Source organism: Phyllobates terribilis, unplaced genomic scaffold (genome assembly GCF_046119375.1).
Source record: "Phyllobates terribilis strain yellow unplaced genomic scaffold, ASM4611937v1 Scaffold_14__1_contigs__length_39327217, whole genome shotgun sequence".
NCBI lineage: Eukaryota > Metazoa > Chordata > Amphibia > Anura > Dendrobatidae > Phyllobates > Phyllobates terribilis.
The window spans coordinates 16,321,731-16,340,083 of record NW_027362774.1 but is presented as its reverse complement, the minus strand read 5'-3'; the positions used below and the strand labels follow the sequence as shown (position 1 = coordinate 16,340,083).

The following is an 18,353-nucleotide window of genomic DNA, read 5'->3' as shown; positions in this document are numbered from 1 at the left end:
CGGAGCCTCCAGGTAGGCAAGCAGGCAGGTAGCGGAGGAGCGCTCCCAGGTGAGCGGGCAAGAGTCTGGAATAGCTGGTGGTCACAGCACGTGACAGCGGAGCCTCCGGGCAGGCAAGCAGGCAGGTAGCGGAGAAGCGCTCCCAGGTGAGCGGGCAAGCTGGTCCATAGACAGACTGACCGGAGTTGTAAGGCAGACCGTCGGACCTCAGGCAAGCAGGCAGGTAGCTGATGTGCGCTCCCAGGTGAGCGGGCAAGTTGGTCCTTAGACAGACTGACCGGAGTTGTAAGGCAGACCGTCGGACCTCAGGCAGGCAGGCAGGTAACAGGAAATCAGGCAGGATTAGGACAGCAAGCTGGCAGGAATCTGGCAGGTAACTGGCAGGTAACTGGCAACGGGACCTGAGGGCTGAAGCAGAGTAGAACGGTGCAACAACATTGCTCGGGCACCTCCATTTTGGAGGAGGTGCCTTATATATGGTAAAGTCCTCCGGCCATTGGCCGGGGACTCCTTAGGACGGTGCGCGCGGCCCCTTTAAGAGGGAGGGAGGGCGCGCGCGCGCGCCCTAAGCACAGTGGCCGGGAAGGAGCGCGCGCTGCCAGCAGAGCGGGAGAGGGACGCCGGGCACGGAGCAGAGCGGTGAGGGGAACAGCGTCCCTGCCTAGCAGAGGGCAGGGACGCCGGCACTACAGGCGTCACATGACAACATGCAGATCCCACACTGCCCTCTGCTGGGAACCCCAATACCCCAATCTGTGGGAGTACTCTGCTGCAGCGCCACCACAGGGGAAATGAAGCATTGCATAAAATGGGGGTCCAAGTAATACAGGACAGAGAAAGAGACAATCGTCTCGATTCTCCACTCTGCCCAAGATATGACAATCCTGGTCAGGGACGTCAGAGACGACACCAGGGAGATCACACAATATTCCGCAGCTGACGTCACTTTGTCAGTATTGTCAGGGATTTGCGCTCACACGATCCCGATTACTCAGTACGTAGCTATCGGCAAGCAAGCAGAAAGCGTATGGCGTACACACCTCCGGATTCCAAGCATGGAATATGTGTATACGCCCCAGTACGATCACTGCCAGCTTCACGATAACCCACTTATTATTATTCGCTGCCACCACCGACCAGCTTTGAAATATAATACAGGCCTGGTCGGACGCCTGCTTTCTGGTAGCGTATGGCTTCGGGGGAGGAACGATTACAGAACAAAAGAAACAGAACTGTTAAATTTTATATTTAATCCAAAAGAGAGGCAGTGTTTATGAAAAATATACAAAAGGTTTTACAAAAAGAGACATTAAGTACAGAATATACAGTTGCACAAATAAAATGGGATTAAAGGAGAACTTACTAAAAAGATCGCAGAGACGATTCAGTTTAGCTGAAGGGGAGGCGCTCCAATTGATTTGACCATTATCGAACGAGACCCCTTGCTTATAGAATCTATACTTCCCGGCAATGATTACTGACCCACCCTTGGCTGGGTCATTTATGTCAAAGGGGGGAACCTGCCCACACACCCCTTGTGATGACATCATGTGGGCTGGGCTCCAGCCTTCATATTTTTCTTAAAATATCTAACTTCCACAATAACTTATCGCTGGTTGATCACAGAGGCTTGCCAGTGACGCCATATTCTTTGTTACAAATTTACGTTTCCTTAGAGACTACACATGGCATAACTGTGGTCAGTTATTCTGGTACTTTTGCGCCACGGCTCACCGAAGGGGCTCACAGCTACGGAAAAATAAGCGTATTGCTACTTAGTTGACCCTGCCACTAAAAATACATGTCCCATTATTATCGGAATTATGGAATTTCAAATATTCCATATTTTGTGTCGGTGCCGAAAAGCTTGGAGTTTGCAGCAGGAAATGTGAGTAGTGTTTGAAGCTTAAACGAGCTGCCTCCTCCTCACCCAGGTGTGAATTTATCGCAGGCCTATGCCATTAGAAAATACACTCGCATGTTAATTGGGTTTGCGACCTCTCTTTGTACTGGCATTTGCCTATTAGCCACTTCTCCTGTGTGTGCTAATTTGCATACAGACAGCTCCGTAGATTGTCAGCTCTGCTACTCTGACAAACAGTATATAGGAGGGGGAGTGAGGGGTTTCAGCGGGAGAGACAAATCCTTAATATTTTCTTAATATATTTATGACAATCCTCAACCGAGGATCCCTTTAATTAATAGGGGTGCACAGTATGGGGAGATGGCGCCATCACACAGTGTAATGTGGCTTAATGATCAGACGCAACGACAGCCACAGAGGCAACAGGATTCCTAAATTTGCGACTGTAAGGAAAGTATCAAGGTCAAAGATGTCTGGACTACAAGCCGCAATACACATTTGATCATTGGTCCAACAGCTTTCTCTCCTGACCCCTCAAATACTGGAACACACGGCCGAGCGCTTCTCTATGAGCGCCGCTGCCAGACTCCTCTGTCCCCTTCCCCCAGACTTTCCTGTCCTTCTCCTCCCCCAGACTTTCCTGTCCTTCTCCTCCAGGCCCCTCTGTCCTCCTCCTCCAGATTTCTCTGTCCTCCTCCTTCCAGACTCCTCTGTCCTCTTCCTCCTAACCCCTCTATCCTCTTCCTCCTGACCCCTCTGTCCTATTCCTCCTGACCCCTGTCCTCTTCCCTCTAGACTCCTCTGTGCTCCCTCCTCCTCCAGACTCTTGTATCCTCCCTCCTCCAGACACTTCTGACCTCCTCCCTCCAAACTCAGCTTTCCCCCTCTCTCCAGACACATCTATCCTCCTCCTCCAGACTCTTCTGTCCTCTTCCTCCTGACCCCTCTGTCCTCCTCCCTCTAGACCAGGGGTCTCAAACTCGGCTGGGTATATGGGCCGCACATGGAAAAAATTTGAATTTGGGGGGCCGCATTCTTTGTTCAATGTGACATTTTTATTGATACCATTTTTTTTTGTATACACCTTTTGAACATTTTTGCCATGTTTATTTTTTTTATAGCTTGGGTCGTTATGGATGTGGCGATAATAAACGTGCACTTTTTTGTGTTTACTTTAGTTTACATATAAAACAGCATTTTTAGTGCCCAATATTTTTTCATGCTTTATTTTTATTTTTTTTATTTTTACAATTTTGTTTCCCCCAATTGGCCACATACAGTAATATTGTCATATAGTAATAATGGCAAACATCTTGTAGTAATGTTCCCCATCCAAGTCCCCATCTTGTACTAATGTGCCCCATCCAGGTCCCCATCTTGTGGTTATGTGCCCTATCCAGGTCTCCATCTTGTGCCTATGTACCCCATCCAGCTCCCCATCCTGTGGCTATGTGACCCATTCAGGTCCCCATCTTGTGGCTATGTGTCTCATCCAGGTCCCCATCTTGTGGCTATGTGCCCCATCCAGGTCCCCATCTTGTGGCTATGTGCCCCATCCAGGTCCCCATCTTGTGGCTGTGTGCCCCATCCAGCTCCCCATCCTGTGGCTATGTGACCCATTCAGGTCCCCATCTTGTGGCTATGTACCCCATCCAGGTCCCCATCTTGAGGCTATGTGCCCCATCCAGGTCCCCCTCTTGAGGCAATGTTCCCCATCCAGGTCCCCTCTTGTGGCTATGTGCCCCATCCAGGTCCCCTCTTGTGGCTATGTGCCCCATCCAGGTCCCCCTCTTGTGGCTATGTGCCCCATCCAGGTCCCCCTCTTGAGGCTATGTGCCCCATCCAGGTCCCCCTCTTGAGGCAATGTTCCCCATCCAGGTCCCCTCTTGTGGCTATGTGCCCCATCCAGGTCCCCTCTTGAGGCTATGTGCCCCATCCAGGTCCCCCTCTTGAGGCTATGTGCCCCATCCAGGTCCCCTCTTGTGGCTATGTGCCCCATCCAGGTCCCCTCTTGAGGCTATGTGCCCCATCCAGGTCCCCCTCTTGAGGCTATGTGCCCCATCCAGGTCCCCCTCTTGAGGCAATGTTCCCCATCCAGGTCCCCTCTTGTGGCTATGTGCCCCATCCAGGTCCCCCTCTTGAGGCAATGTTCCCCATCCAGGTCCCCTCTTGAGGCTATGTGCTCCATCCAGGTCCCCCTCTTGAGGCTATGTGCCCCATCCAGGTCCCCATCTTGAGGCTATGTGCTCCATCCAGGTCCCCTCTTGAGGCTATGTGCCCCATCCAGGTCCCCCTCTTGAGGCAATGTTCCCCATCCAGGTCCCCTCTTGTGGCTATGTGCCCCATCCAGGTCCCCTCTTGTGGCTATGTGCCCCATCCAGGTCCCCTCTTGTGGCTATGTGCCCCATCCAGGTCCCCCTCTTGAGGCTATGTGCCCCATCCAGGTCCCCTCTTGAGGCAATGTTCCCCATCCAGGTCCCCTCTTGTGGCTATGTGCCCCATCCAGGTCCCCTCTTGTGGCTATGTGCCCCATCCAGGTCCCCATCCTGTGGCTATGTGCCCCATCCAGGTCCCCTCTTGAGGCTATGTGCCCCATCCAGGTCCCCTCTTGAGGCTATGTGCTCCATCCAGGTCCCCCTCTTGTGGCTATGTGCTCCATCCAGGTCCCCTCTTGTGGCTATGTGCCCCATCCAGGTCCCCTCTTGTGGCTATGTGCCCCATCCAGGTCCCCTCTTGAGGCTATGTGCTCCATCCAGGTCCCCCTCTTGTGGCTATGTGCCCCATCCAGGTCCCCATCTTGTGGCTATGTGCTCCATCCAGGTCCCCTCTTGTGGCTATGTGCTCCATCCAGGTCCCCTCTTGTGGCTATGTGCCCCATCCAGGTCCCCTCTTGTGGCTATGTGCCCCATCCAGGTCCCCTCTTGTGGCTATGTGCCCCATCCAGGTCCCCTCTTGTGGCTATGTGCCCCATCCAGGTCCCCTCTTGTGGCTATGTGCCCCATCCAGGTCCCCTCTTGTGGCTATGTGCCCCATCCCGGTCCCCATGTTGTGGCTATGTGCCCCATCCAGGTCCCCATCCTGTGGCTATGTGCCCCATCCAGGTCCCCTCTTGTGGCTCTGTGCCCCATCCAGGTCCCCATCCTGTGGCTATGTGCCCCCTGTGCTGTTCTTCACACACATAAAATAGAAAAAAAAAGATGATTCTCACCTGTCCTCCGTTCCCTCGGAGTCCTTCCTGCAGATGTGGCCCGCAGGCACCACAGAGTCCGACCCCTTGACGATCCCGACCTGGTCCAGGAGGAGCCGCCGACAGCAGCGCTGAATTGCCGCACAGAGACTGTCTCCCAGCACTGCATTTCCAATGCCAGCCGCCGGCCAATCAGAGGCCAGCAGCTGACATCTGCATATGGCAATGACGTCATACTCGCTGCGCCGACACGCAGATATCAGCTGCTGGCCTCTGATTGGCCGGCGGCTGGCATTGGAAATGCTGTGCTGGGAGACAGTCTCTGTGCGGCAATTCAGCGCTGCTGTCGGCGGCTCCTCCTGGACCAGGTCGGGATCGTCAAGGGGTCTGTGCCTGCGGGCCGCATAAAGCAGCCTCAGGGGCCGCATGCGGGCCGCGTGTTTGAGACCCCTGCTCTAGACTCTTCTGTCCTCCTCATCAAGACCTCTCTGCCCTCCTCCTCCAGACTCATCTGTCCTGTTCCTCCTGACCCCTCTGTGCTCCTCCTCCTGACCCCTCTGTCTTCCTCCCGCTAGACTCTTCTGTTCTCCTTCTCAAGACCTCTCTGCCCTCCTCTGTGCTCCCTCCTCCTCCAGATTGTTCTGTCCTCTCTCCTCCACACTCTTCTGACCTCCTCCCTCCAAACTCAACTTTCCTCCTCCTCCAGACTCTTCTGTCCTCCCTCCAGACTCCTCTGACCTCTTCCCTTCAAACTCAGCTTTCCTTCTCTCTCCAGACTCCTTTGTCCTCCTCACTCCAGACTCCTCTGTTCTCCAGAATCCTCTGTCCTCCTCTTCCTGACTCTTTTGTCCTCCTCCTCCTGTGAGGGCGGTTTACCTCTTCGCAGAAGAAATGGATCAGGCACAATCAGTAGACAGGATCCTTCTCTCCCCAGATATCTTCTGTCGGGGAAGAGTCCGGAGGCCGCCAGACACATTAGCTGGTCGGACGATCCTGCCTAGAATCAGCGACTTCCTCCGGCTTTAGTCTAATGTGTATGGGGTCCTTATGAAAAAAGCAGGGGGTAAGCAATCCCAAATATTAGATTTCTCAATGCATTTTACTCACTGCCACCCCCCGATCTCTCGGATGATGAACTGTGATGACTTTAGTTACAGCAAATACTGGTGGACAGGGGTCACTCTTCTTATACTGGCATAGTGCCATCACTTAAAGGGGTTTTCCATTCCAGTAAGTTTGCCCAGGCCAGTTATAAATAATAAATGGAGTGATTCTCTCCCTCACCGACCCCCATAAGTCCCATTCTGATGCTTCCCCGGTCCATGTTTTTCTCTTCTTCCTGGTCCTTGACACCCTTTAATATTGTCAGCACTTACGGTGCCTAGTCCTGGTCTGTGCTTTCAGGTCCCGTCCTGCTCTGCCAATCACTGGTGGGGCGGGTCACCATTGAGGCCAGTGATTGGCTGAGCAGGACGGGACCTGGAAGCACAGACCAGGACTAGGTAAAGTGCCGAATTTTCCGATCGGTGATAATATCACTTCATTCGTTATTTTTGCCCAAAGTAAATTTAATGTCAGATTCTAATCTGGTGGAATAAGACCCTGCAATGAAAGCGACATGTTGGGGCTCATCACTGGCGCTCATTATTTTTGGGGGATGGGTAATAGTGGGGATTAATCCTTGCACCAGATTGTTATGTGATTGATGCATTGATTGTGTATTTGCCTTGAGATTGTGAAGGTGTAAAGTGACGAGGCGTAAACTGATATTACTGCCGCTGTGTAAATGCCCCGAGGTTTGCAGGGTCCGGGACGTGTACATTAAGGGCAGGACCTGTGTAAATGGCGCTGGCAACTCTTATTACAGGAGGCGACCACAGTCACTTATCATCAATGATAGGGAAAGTGCGACACTCCCTGCGCTGGGAGCAGCCTCATTGCATTTCTACGTTATAGTCATATCTGTAAGACGCAGGAATCAGAGGTTCGAAAAATGGTGTGAACGGTGCAAACTCAAGCAGAGCATGCTGGGACTTGTAGTTCAGCCAGAAAGCCACAAGATGCCCGTTTTGTTTTGGTCGTGTCTTGGGCGCAGTGGTGATGTCAAAAAGTTGGGAAACATCCTTAGTCTATATTCAGAAAGGAGTTTATTGAGGTGCTCAAAAACAATGAATTTTTCAAGCAGAAACCGCTTTTTTTGTGAAGTTTTTGGAAAAGTTTCCTGAAGTTTTTTTTTTTTTTTAAGAGTTTTCGAAGAGTTTTTTTTTTTTTATTATTAGGATGTGCTTCAAAGATGTTTTTTTTCCACCAGCTGATTTTCAAAGCTTCTTCAAGAAAAAAAAAAATAACTAAAAGACTCTTCATGCTTCATGTGTACAACAAAGTGGATTTCCCTTAGGAATGAATATGAAAAGTTTTCAAGTGTTTTTTTTTTTTTTTGAAGATTTTGGAGCATTTACGCTAAAAAAAAAAAATTCTAAAATTTCCAAAAAGACCAAACAGGGTTTCTTCTAACCTTCCTCTAAAGTAAATTAATAGCAAGTGATGCTTGAACCATACTTGAGGGATTAATGAAGAAAAAGCAAAAGGGCAGTCTAAGCAGTGATAATAAGAATAAGGGTCATATACGAATAAAACCTTAAGACAGTGTGTATAGATAGAACCAGGAGGAGAACAGAAGGGGTGCAGAGGCACCTCGACGCGCGTTTCACTACACTGGACTTCCTCAGGTCGTCAGAGTCACTTCCTGACAAAGCCCAGTGTAGTGAAACACGCGTTGAGGTGCCTGTGCTTTTTTTCTTGTCTCTTATTGTAGGGAGTGTATTACTTTCCTCTTTGTTGAGGTCATTACTATTACACTCCCTACATATGTTTTTAGGGGCTATTCCCGTTAATCTTGAGTGGAGACATGTTTATAGGACAATATAATCGTAAAAAGTTTTGGTTTTGGTAAGGATAATGGAGTGGTGTCGGTGTCTGACGGCCCCTGTGTATTTCTAGATGGAGCGATTCAGGAAAACCCTCCTGTTTAACGGAGAAGAAGAGGACGAGAGGATCCACATGGTGAATAACTTCCGGCCTCCGCAGCCTCTCAATGGGAGAAAAGTACAAGCCTCTTTCAAGTGTTGATGTCAATCAGACTGGGGACTTTAGCAAGGACCAAACTGACCGTCTGCCGGGCCCCTGGGGGCCGAGCTTTGCCTTCTCTTTTTATAGTAATCAGATTCCGGCCTAGCTCTAGATTCTCGCTCTTCTCTTTTGATTTGACCCTAATATCTGCAGTAATTGAATGGTAATGATGGATTTTCTGTAGATATCGCACAGGCTTTCCTACGCTGTCCTCATTTATGACAAAAGAATCTGCTTGGTCCTGAATTGCATCTGTATTATAGTCATAATTCTGCTTCTTCAGAGCTGAAATCCCTCTGCATTCCCTGCTTGTTCAGTGTCTGCTGATTTGCATTCTGGAAAGAGTCCAGGAATCTTCTGATTGTCTCCCTGCTGTCTGTTCTCAGCCTTACTGACTGTTTCCAAAACACTGTTAGGATTCAGCGAACTGCTGGAAACCGCTGACAGACAGTGAATACAATATCTGGGTCCCAGCAGCACAATTCCTGATCGTTCTCTGCATGTCGGCAGCCGGGAAGCTTTATGATTATTTATGTTATTTAAATCTCCCGGTCTGTGACAATAGGTGACATTATGGGTGTCTGGTCCCCCCGCAAATAAATTATGTTTTTTTTTATTAAATTGTGTCACATTTCACATCCATCATATATATATATATATATATATATATATAATTATCATAAGCGCTCGCCGGGCACTGGATTGTGGAGTCCGTCACATGATTCATCTGGTACAGAATCCGCAGCTCCGGCTGTAAAGATGCTGCGTGTAATAAAAGGTGCAATGTGCGACCATCTCTGTCTGCAGAGGATGATGAATGCGTCCACGCTCTTATATTGCCACATAGCATTGTTCTAATGCACAGATCATAAAGGGTTACACCTGTATTATACTCCAGAGCTGCACTCACTATTCTGCTGGTGCAGTCACTGTGTACATACATTACATTACTGATCCTGAGTTATATCCTGTATTATACTCCAGACCTGCACTCACTATTCTGCTGGTGCAGTCACTGTGTACATACATTACATTACTGATCCTGAGTTACCTCCTGTATTATACTCCAGAGCTGCACTCACTATTCTGCTGGTGCAGTCACTGTGTACATACATTACATTACTGATCCTGAGTTACATCCTGTATTATACTCCAGAGCTGCACTCACTATTCTGCTGGTGCAGTCACTGTGTACATACATTACATTACTGATCCTGAATTACATCCTGTATTATACTCCAGAGCTGCACTCACTATTCTGCTGGTGCAGTCACTGTGTACATACATTACGTTACTGATCCTGAGTTACATCCTGTATTATACTCCAGAGCTGCACTCACTATTCTGCTGGTGCAGTCACTGTGTACATACATTACATTACTGATCCTGAGTTACATCCTGTATTATACTCCAGAGCTGCACTCACTATTCTGCTGGTGCAGTCACTGTGTACATACATTACATTACTGATCCTGAGTTACATCCTGTATTATACTCCAGAGCTGCACTCACTATTCTGCTGGTGCAGTCACTGTGTACATACATTACATTACTGATCCTGAATTACATCCTGTATTATACTCCAGAGCTGCACTCACTATTCTGCTGGTGCAGTCACTGTGTACATACATTACATTACTGATCCTGAGTTACATCCTGTATTATACTCCAGAGCTGCACTCACTATTCTGCTGGTGCAGTCACTGTGTACATACATTACATTACTGATCCTGAGTTACCTCCTGTATTATACTCCAGAGCTGCGCTCACTATTCTGCTGGTGCAGTCACTGTGTACATACATTACATTACTGATCCTGAGTTACATCCTGTATTATACTCCAGAGCTGCACTCACTATTCTGCTGGTGCAGTCACTGTGTACATACATTACATTACTGATCCTGAATTACATCCTGTATTATACTCCAGAGCTGCACTCACTATTCTGCTGGTGCAGTCACTGTGTACATACATTACATTACTGATCCTGAGTTATATCCTGTATTATACTCCAGAGCTGCACTCACTATTCTGCTGGTGCAGTCACTGTGTACATACATTACATTACTGATCCTGAGTTACCTCCTGTATTATACTCCAGAGCTGCACTCACTATTCTGCTGGTGCAGTCACTGTGTACATACATTACATTACTGATCCTGAGTTACATCCTGTATTATACTCCAGAGCTGCACTCACTATTTTGCTGGTGCAGTCACTGTGTACATACATTACATTACTGATCCTGAGTTACATCCTGTATTATACTCCAGAGCTGCAATCACTATTCTGCTGGTGCAGTCACTGTGTACATACATTACATTACTGATCCTGAGTTACATCATGTATTATACTCCAGAGCTGCACTCACTATTCTGCTGGTGCAGTCACTGTGTACATACATTACATTACTGATCCTGAGTTACATCCTGTATTATACTCCAGAGCTGCACTCACTATTCTGCTGGTGGAGTCACTGTGTACATACATTACATTACTGATCCTGAGTTACATCTTATTATATTTATGTTGGAAAGTCCAAGTACGTCCCATGTGCAGCTTCCGGGCTGATGAGTGCAAATTTGTCTCCAGTATTTGCGGATGACGTGCTGCGTTCACCTTTCCTTGAACTTTTACCAAGTTTCCTGTGCCTTTGTAGCTCACACATGCCCAAAACATCAGCAATCCACCTCCGTGCTTTACTGTAGGAATGGTGTTCTTTTCATCATCGGCCTTGTTGACCTCTCTCCAAATGTAACGTTTATGGTTGTGGCCAAAAAGTTAAATTTTGGTCTCATCACTCCAAATTACCTTGTTCCAGACGTTTTGAGGCTTGTCTCTGTGCTGTTTGGCGAGATACTTTCTGGGCAGCTCTTTGCACTTGAAATATGGCCTTTTAAGGTCGTGGAGGCGGAAGCTTTTCACAACCTCATGCCAGCGGCGGCCGGGTGTCCATACTCGGTCCCCAGCCGCCACTATATTTCCAGGTATCGCCTCTGCCTTCCACAAGCACGGGTCCCACAACATTACCTGTGCCCTCCCCAGTGCACTTACTTGGGAAGGACCGCCTAACCACAAACACGTGGACAGGTGAATGTGGCCAGGGACGGTACGGAGCCAGCTTTCAACAACTCTTCAGCGCTGGGCGGTTTGTCAATTAAGCATTAAGCATGTTATCTTCAGCACAGCCTGTTGCCGCTTGGCCAAGGCAGTGCTGCAGTGCTGTCAGCTTGTGACTTATGTTGTCATTTCGGAGATGGAGGCGGAAGTGCATGAGCTGAACAATGTGATTACATTGAGGTTAAATTGGTGACAATGTTTTTTATACTAAAGAAAGATCTTATTGTTTTGTTTTTTTTACGTTATTTTTTAAGACAAATGCATTTGTGGCGCCCCTGAGGGTTCGGTCGCCACAGAGGTACAGCATCTCACCCAGACGTGTGGTATCTCACTCTCAGGTAAGGAAGGAGTACTGCCCGGGACCCTAACACCTGCATCCAACACATTCCACTTCAGTGGGGACAAGGCGAGATTGCTCCTAAGGGAGAGCACAGTCCCTGGTCCCTAGCTGGAGGGTGAAACTATGTAGTGGGTGTGGGTGGAGGACGTAGTTCAGGGGAGCATAGGAAAGGAAGTGATATAAAAAGAGGGAACCATCTTGAAAGGAGAGTTCAGTCAGAAGATCAGTCAGAGGAGGAGAGTGAGTGGAGCAGGAGCTCAGTAGGAGCTCTGCTCAGGAGGAGGGCCTAATGAGAGGCCCAGGACTGAAGAGGGAGAGAGGAGCATGAAAGGCTCCAGGAACAAGGAAGGGACCCCAGGGGTACGGGCAGTGCTGGAGGCCACCCGTACGCCCGAATCTACCAGGAGGTGGAAGGGTCAGGCCGCACAAAGGGAACCGGTCCCTCAACTAGCAGAGCACTTCATGTCTCAACTGGAAACCGGAGGCTGTAGTATTTCAAGTCCTGCAGCCAACACTCTATATCAGTGTCACCAAGAAGGTAGCCATAGAGCAGGGTTCCCCAACTCCAGTCCTCAAGGCCCACCAACAGGTCATGTTTTCAGGATTTCCTTAGTATTACACAGGTGATAATTGCATCACCTGCACAGGCAATAATTCCATCACCTGTGCAATGCTAAGGAAATCCTGAAAACATGACCTGTTGGTGGGCCTTGAGGACTGGAGTTGGGGAACCCTGCCATAGAGGACCCAGGGGACGGAACAGACGTCGCCCGACAAGGCCCGCGGGTACTGGATTGGGACACTAGGTGTAAGGTGTAGGAAGACGGCCAGAGAGAGAGAACACACAGAAGGGGGTCCCGCTAAGTACTCCGGAGATATCTGAGGGTTGGCTGTACCCCTCCCTGAGTAAGCACAGCACGACGAGGGAAGTTACACTGGTACCTGTAACTTGGATTGCAACAACCGTGAGTAAAGACCCTGAAGACTGCACCCCACTGTCTCTGTGATTATTATCTGCGCCATCACCCCTGCACTACAACGCCCAGCATCACCTATAACATCTACAACATCTCTACGCTGCCCTGGAGCTAAGCTCTACCTGTGGAGAGCTAACCAACTCTGCTGCATTAAACACCAGCTCCAGAAGACCTGCTCCGCAGCGGCGGCTCTACATAGCCGCATACCACAGGTGGCGTCACGAACTTTATACATAAAACCTATAAATCCCCTGTAAATAATCCCCTTTTAATGACCGCCCTGGGTCACGGACCAGGTCACAGCCACTGTGGCATCACCCCTAGCAACGACCGGCCCAGCACCGAGTACCCCACGGCCCAGGGGGCACGTCACATTCACCGGGAAATGTCATTTTAACATTTTACAACTTTATCTGTCAATGTGGTGTGTGACACATCATCAGACACATCCTTTTTTATTTATGATGGAGGGACTCTAAAGGTCATAAAGCCTATTTTTATAGGGACATCTGACGGCCCTTACTATTCTTAAAAGGCCAGCAGTCGGCCCTAGCTATTGTTAGAGAGCCATCTGCTGGCTATGCTTTGTTGTTCCCATTATTAACAAGTGGGTCTCCTATACTGTTATTGTGTATCCAGTGACTGCAAGGGCTGCCAAAAATTTGGACGCAACCCAATACCCCTTTGAAGAGACATAGAGTAGGGTCTCAGTAAAAAAAAATGTTCCCATTATAAAGGAGCGGGTCTCCTATAGTGGTAATGCCCATGCTGTGACTGCAAGGGCTGCCAAAATTTGGGAAAAACCCCACTAAGAATTTAAAGACACATAGAGCAGGGCCACATTAACAAGGTACGACATGTTCCCATTAGAAAGGAGAGGGTCTGCTATACAGTTATAGGGTATGCAGTGAGTCCAGCGGCTGACCAATTTTAGGAAAAACCCCACTAAGAATTTAAAGACACATAGAGCAGGGCCACAGTAACAAGGTACGACATGTTCCCATTAGAAAGGAGAGAGTCTACTATACAGTTATAGGGTATGCAGTGAGTCCAACGGCTGACCAATTTTAGGAAAAACACCACTAAGAATTTAAAGACACACGGAGCAGGGCCACAGTAACAAGGTATGACATGTTCCCATTAGAAAGGAGAGCGTCTGCTCTACAGTTATAGGGTGTAACATCCCTGGCGGCGTGCTGGCATGGCTTACCATCTCCCACCATGCAATACCGCCAACTTACCTATCAGTCCAGGCTGCACACTTTGCTCCAGTATGTGCCGTGTGCATGTCTCTTGTCTGATTGCTTAGGGCGGTGGCGCGGTTACTGCCTGATTCTTATAGTTACTGTGTGCGCACTCCTAATGACTCCCCAGCCTATTGCTGTGAGTCACTGGATACTTAAACCCCCTACACTCAGTAGGAGGTGCCTGAGCAACACTTTCTTTCAGTGTGTTCTGTGCAACTGAGTTGCTAGGTCCTGTCCTGTATCTTGTCTGTTTCCGCCACCCTGGGGGCTGCATACCCAGGCCCGTTGCCTGTATCTGTGACTTCTAGTCTGTTCCGCCACCCTGGGGGCTGTATTCCCAGGCCTGTTTCCTGTATCTGTGACTTCTAGTCTGTTTCCGTCACCCTGGGGGCTGAGTTCCCAGGCTCGTTCCTGTATCTTGTTCCGGGTTCAGCTCCTGTCTGAACTGTGTCCTAGCCCGTTACCTGTTTGTCTCTATGTCCGTACCTGTCCTTTTCCTGCAGTGTCTGAACCTGCACCTAACTCCAACTCGTTGTCTCTGTACTTCTGTTTGTGAGTTTTGTGTCCACTCGCTATTTCATTGTAAGTACCTTGTGTGTATCTGGTTCTGCTTGTCCCGTTTCCCTGCCTCCGAATCGACTTCCTGTGTTCTAACTATCTTCCTGTGTTTTCCAGTCTGTTCCTTGTGAACACAGCCCTGTCCTGTCTGCCTGCACCTTCTGCTCTGTTCTGCCTCGCTTGTCCACCGCACCTGCGGTTTCGCTCTGCTCTGCTTGTCCACTGCACCTGCGGTTTCGCTCTGCTCCGCTTGTCCACCGCACCCGCGGTTTCGCTCTGCTCTGCTTGTCCACCGCACCTGCGGTTTCGCTCTGCTCTGCTTGTCCACCGCACCTGCAGTTTCGCTCTGCTTGTCCACCGCACCTGTGGTTTCGCTCTGCTCTGCTTGTCCACCGTACCTGCGGTTTCGCTCTGGTCTGCTTGTCCACCGCACCTGCGGTTTCGCTCTGCTCTGCTTGTCCACCGCACCTGCAGTTTCGCTCTGCTTGTCCACCGCACCTGTGGTTTCGCTCTGCTCTGCCTGTCCACCGTACCTGCTGTTTCGCTCTGCTCTGCTCGTCCACCGTACCTGCGGTTTCGCTCTGCTCTGCTTGTCCACCGCACCTGCAGTTTCGCTCTGCTTGTCCACCGCACCTGTGGTTTCGCTCTGCTCTGCCTGTCCACCGTACCTGCTGTTTCGCTCTGCTCTGCTCGTCCACCGCACCTGCGGTTTCGCTCTGCTCTGCTTGTCCACCGCACCTGCGGTTTCGCTCTGCTCTGCTTGTGCACTGCACCTGCGGTTTCGCTCTGCTCTGCTTGTCCACCGCACCTGCGGTTTCGCTCTGCTCTGCCTGTCCACCGTACCTGCTGTTTCGCTCTGCTCTGCTCGTCCACCGCACCTGCGGTTTCGCTCTGCTCTGCTTGTCCACCGCACCTGCGGTTTCGCTCTGCTCTGCTTGTCCACCGCACCTGCGGTTTCGCTCTGCTCTGCTTGTCCACCGCACCTGCGGTTTCGCTCTGCTCTGCTTGTCCACCGCACCTGCAGTTTCGCTCTGCTTGTCCACCGCACCTGTGGTTTCGCTCTGCTCTGCCTGTCCACCGTACCTGCTGTTTCGCTCTGCTCTGCTCGTCCACCGCACCTGCGGTTTCGCTCTGCTCTGCTTGTCCACCGCACCTGCGGTTTCGCTCTGCTCTGCTTGTCCACCGCACCTGCGGTTTCGCTCTGCTCTGCTTGTCCACCGCACCTGCAGTTTCGCTCTGCTTGTCCACCGCACCTGTGGTTTCGCTCTGCTCTGCTTGTCCACCGTACCTGCTGTTTCGCTCTGCTCTGCTTATCCACCGCACCTGTGGTTTCGCTCTGCTCTGCTTGTCCACCGTACCTGCGGTTTCGCTCTGGTCTGCTTGTCCACCGCACCTGCGGTTTCGCTCTGCTCTGCTTGTCCACCGCACCTGCAGTTTCGCTCTGCTTGTCCACCGCACCTGTGGTTTCGCTCTGCTCTGCCTGTCCACCGTACCTGCTGTTTCGCTCTGCTCTGCTCGTCCACCGCACCTGCGGTTTCGCTCTGCTCTGCTTGTCCACCGCACCTGCGGTTTCGCTCTGCTCTGCTTGTGCACTGCACCTGCGGTTTCGCTCTGGTCTGCTTGTCCACCGCACCTGCGGTTTCGCTCTGGTCTGCTTGTCCACCGCACCTGCGGTTTCGCTCTGCTCTGCTTGTCCACCGTACCTGCTGTTTCGCTCTGCTCTGCTTATCCACCGCACCTGTGGTTTCGCTCTGCTCTGCTTGTCCACCGTACCTGCGGTTTCGCTCTGCTCTGCTTGTCCACCGCACCTGCAGTTTCGCTCTGCTTGTCCACCGCACCTGTGGTTTCGCTCTGCTCTGCCTGTCCACCGTACCTGCTGTTTCGCTCTGCTCTGCTCGTCCACCGCACCTGCGGTTTCTCTCTGCTCTGCTTGTCCACCGCACCTGCGGTTTCGCTCTGCTCTGCTTGTCCACCGCACCTGCGGTTTCGCTCTGCTCTGCTTGTCCACCGCACCTGCGGTTTCGCTCTGCTCTGCTTGTCCACCGCACCTGCGGTTTCGCTCTGCTCTGCTTGTCCACCGCACCTGCGGTTTCGCTCTGCTCTGCTTGTCCACCGCACCTGCGGTTTCGCTCTGCTCTGCTCCGCTTGTTCTCTTCGCCTGCGGTTCTGTTCTGCTTATCCACGGCACCCGCGGCTCTGTTCCTGTATCCCAGTCTGCACTGGTCCCTTTCCAGCCAGCGTTCCTACCTGCCAGTATCTGCCAGTCTACATACCAGCCGTGTCAAAAAGGAATAGTCGGCACTCCGTATAGCTAGGGTGGTGCACGTGGAAAACAATGTCTGTAGGAAAAGAAAATCCCGGCACTCACGTGTTGATAATCAGTTGATTTATTCCACAAAACATTTCAGCCTGTCCAAGGCTTTTTTCAATTGTGGTTAAATACATTCAGTCAAGACATTTATATACAGATCCACGGAAATGACATAATTCTCATTAACATAAAAATAAAAAAAGAGTAGACCAACAAGACAAAAAATATATAACAAAACTTTACAACAACATACAAAAATTAAGCAATAATACACTTAAATTCCACAATAAAAAAGAACAAGTGAATTCATATATTTAAATAATCCCCAACTACATGTAAGAACATATAAATCGCAGATTGTAAAATTTATTGCATGAATGTACCACATTTCAATATCCATATTCCTCCAAATTTCTTTTGGCTAGATATATGTAATATTTCATAATTGTTCCAGAAAAAAATTCCTTTAATATTTTAAGATCTTTTGATATTTCCGCAGCAGTAAATACTCTGCGGATTCTGGGAGTGATACTTCAGGCTCTTGGAACCCACAACGCCCTTTTTTCAGGAGAGGAAGAGGACGACATTTCAGAAGAAACCGAGGAGAGCCGGCCGTCACCACAGGAGGAATTGTCAGTTGACAGACGGATGCGCTTACCAGTTATAATTCCACCAGCGGCACTAAAAACCCGCTCTGAAAACGCTGGCGGCAGGGCAGGCCAGGACCTCCAAGGCATAGAGAGCTAGTTCATTCCACATATCCAGCTTGGATACCCAATAATTATAAGGCACAGAGGAATCACGGAGGACATTGGAGCGGTCGGCAAGATACTCTCTCAGCATCTTCCCAAACTTTGAACTCCTTGTGAGAGTACCCCGCGCCTCAGGGCCTGTGCGATGGGAGGGTCTGAGAAAACTCTCCCAGAACTTTGACAGTGTTCCCCTGCCTCTGCTGGATTGGAGTTGTGTCTCTCTCGCCTGTACTCCTTGGTTGTCCAACGAACTGTGACATCTGCCGCCAGAGTTTTCAGATGGGAATTTTTTTAAAAGTTCCTCAACAAGGGCCTTCTGGTACTGCCCCATTTTTGTAGACCTTTCCGCTTCAGGAATAAGAGATATAAAGTTCTCCTTGTAGCGTGGGTCTAGAGGTGTCCCCAACCAGTAATGACTGTCACCCAAAATTTTGAGAACGCAAGGGTCATGGGAAAGGCAGCGTAACATAAACTCAGCCATGCGTGCCAGACTGCTAACAGGGAAGACTTCCGTGTCCTCACCAAGAGGATGACTGACCATGCTCTCCTCCTCATCCTCCTCCTCCTCTCTGTCCTCTGGCCATCCAGGCTGAACAGATGGTATGACAGTTGTGCAGGTAGTACCGTCTATAGTGCATGAAACTAGCTTCTGTCCTTCCTCCTCCTCTTCCTCATTGCCACCCAATCCACGTTGGGATGAGATGAGGCTGGGCTGCCTGTAATCACCCTGTATGGTTCCTTGCTCCATCTCATCGTGCTCCGCCTGCAATGCATCCTCTTTGATTGTGAGTTGAGAGCGTTTCAGAAGACAGAGAAGCGGGATGTTGATGCTAATTATGGCATCATCGCCGCTCACCATCTTGGTGG

The 18,353-nt window shown here is 50.0% G+C and overlaps 1 protein-coding gene across 2 annotated transcripts in view; it reads left to right on the top strand.

Annotated features, from left to right (window-relative positions):
- CA7 (carbonic anhydrase 7) overlaps positions 1–8,801 on the top strand; it is a 28,274-nt gene extending 19,473 nt beyond the window's left edge. For both annotated transcript variants that reach the window (XM_073659711.1, XM_073659710.1), the window contains one exon: positions 8,052–8,801. In XM_073659711.1, the coding sequence (XP_073515812.1) occupies positions 8,052–8,180 (129 nt within the window). In that variant the 3' untranslated portion in view covers positions 8,181–8,801. The remainder of the gene's footprint in view (positions 1–8,051) is intronic.
- The last annotated feature ends 9,552 nt before the right edge of the window (positions 8,802–18,353 follow it).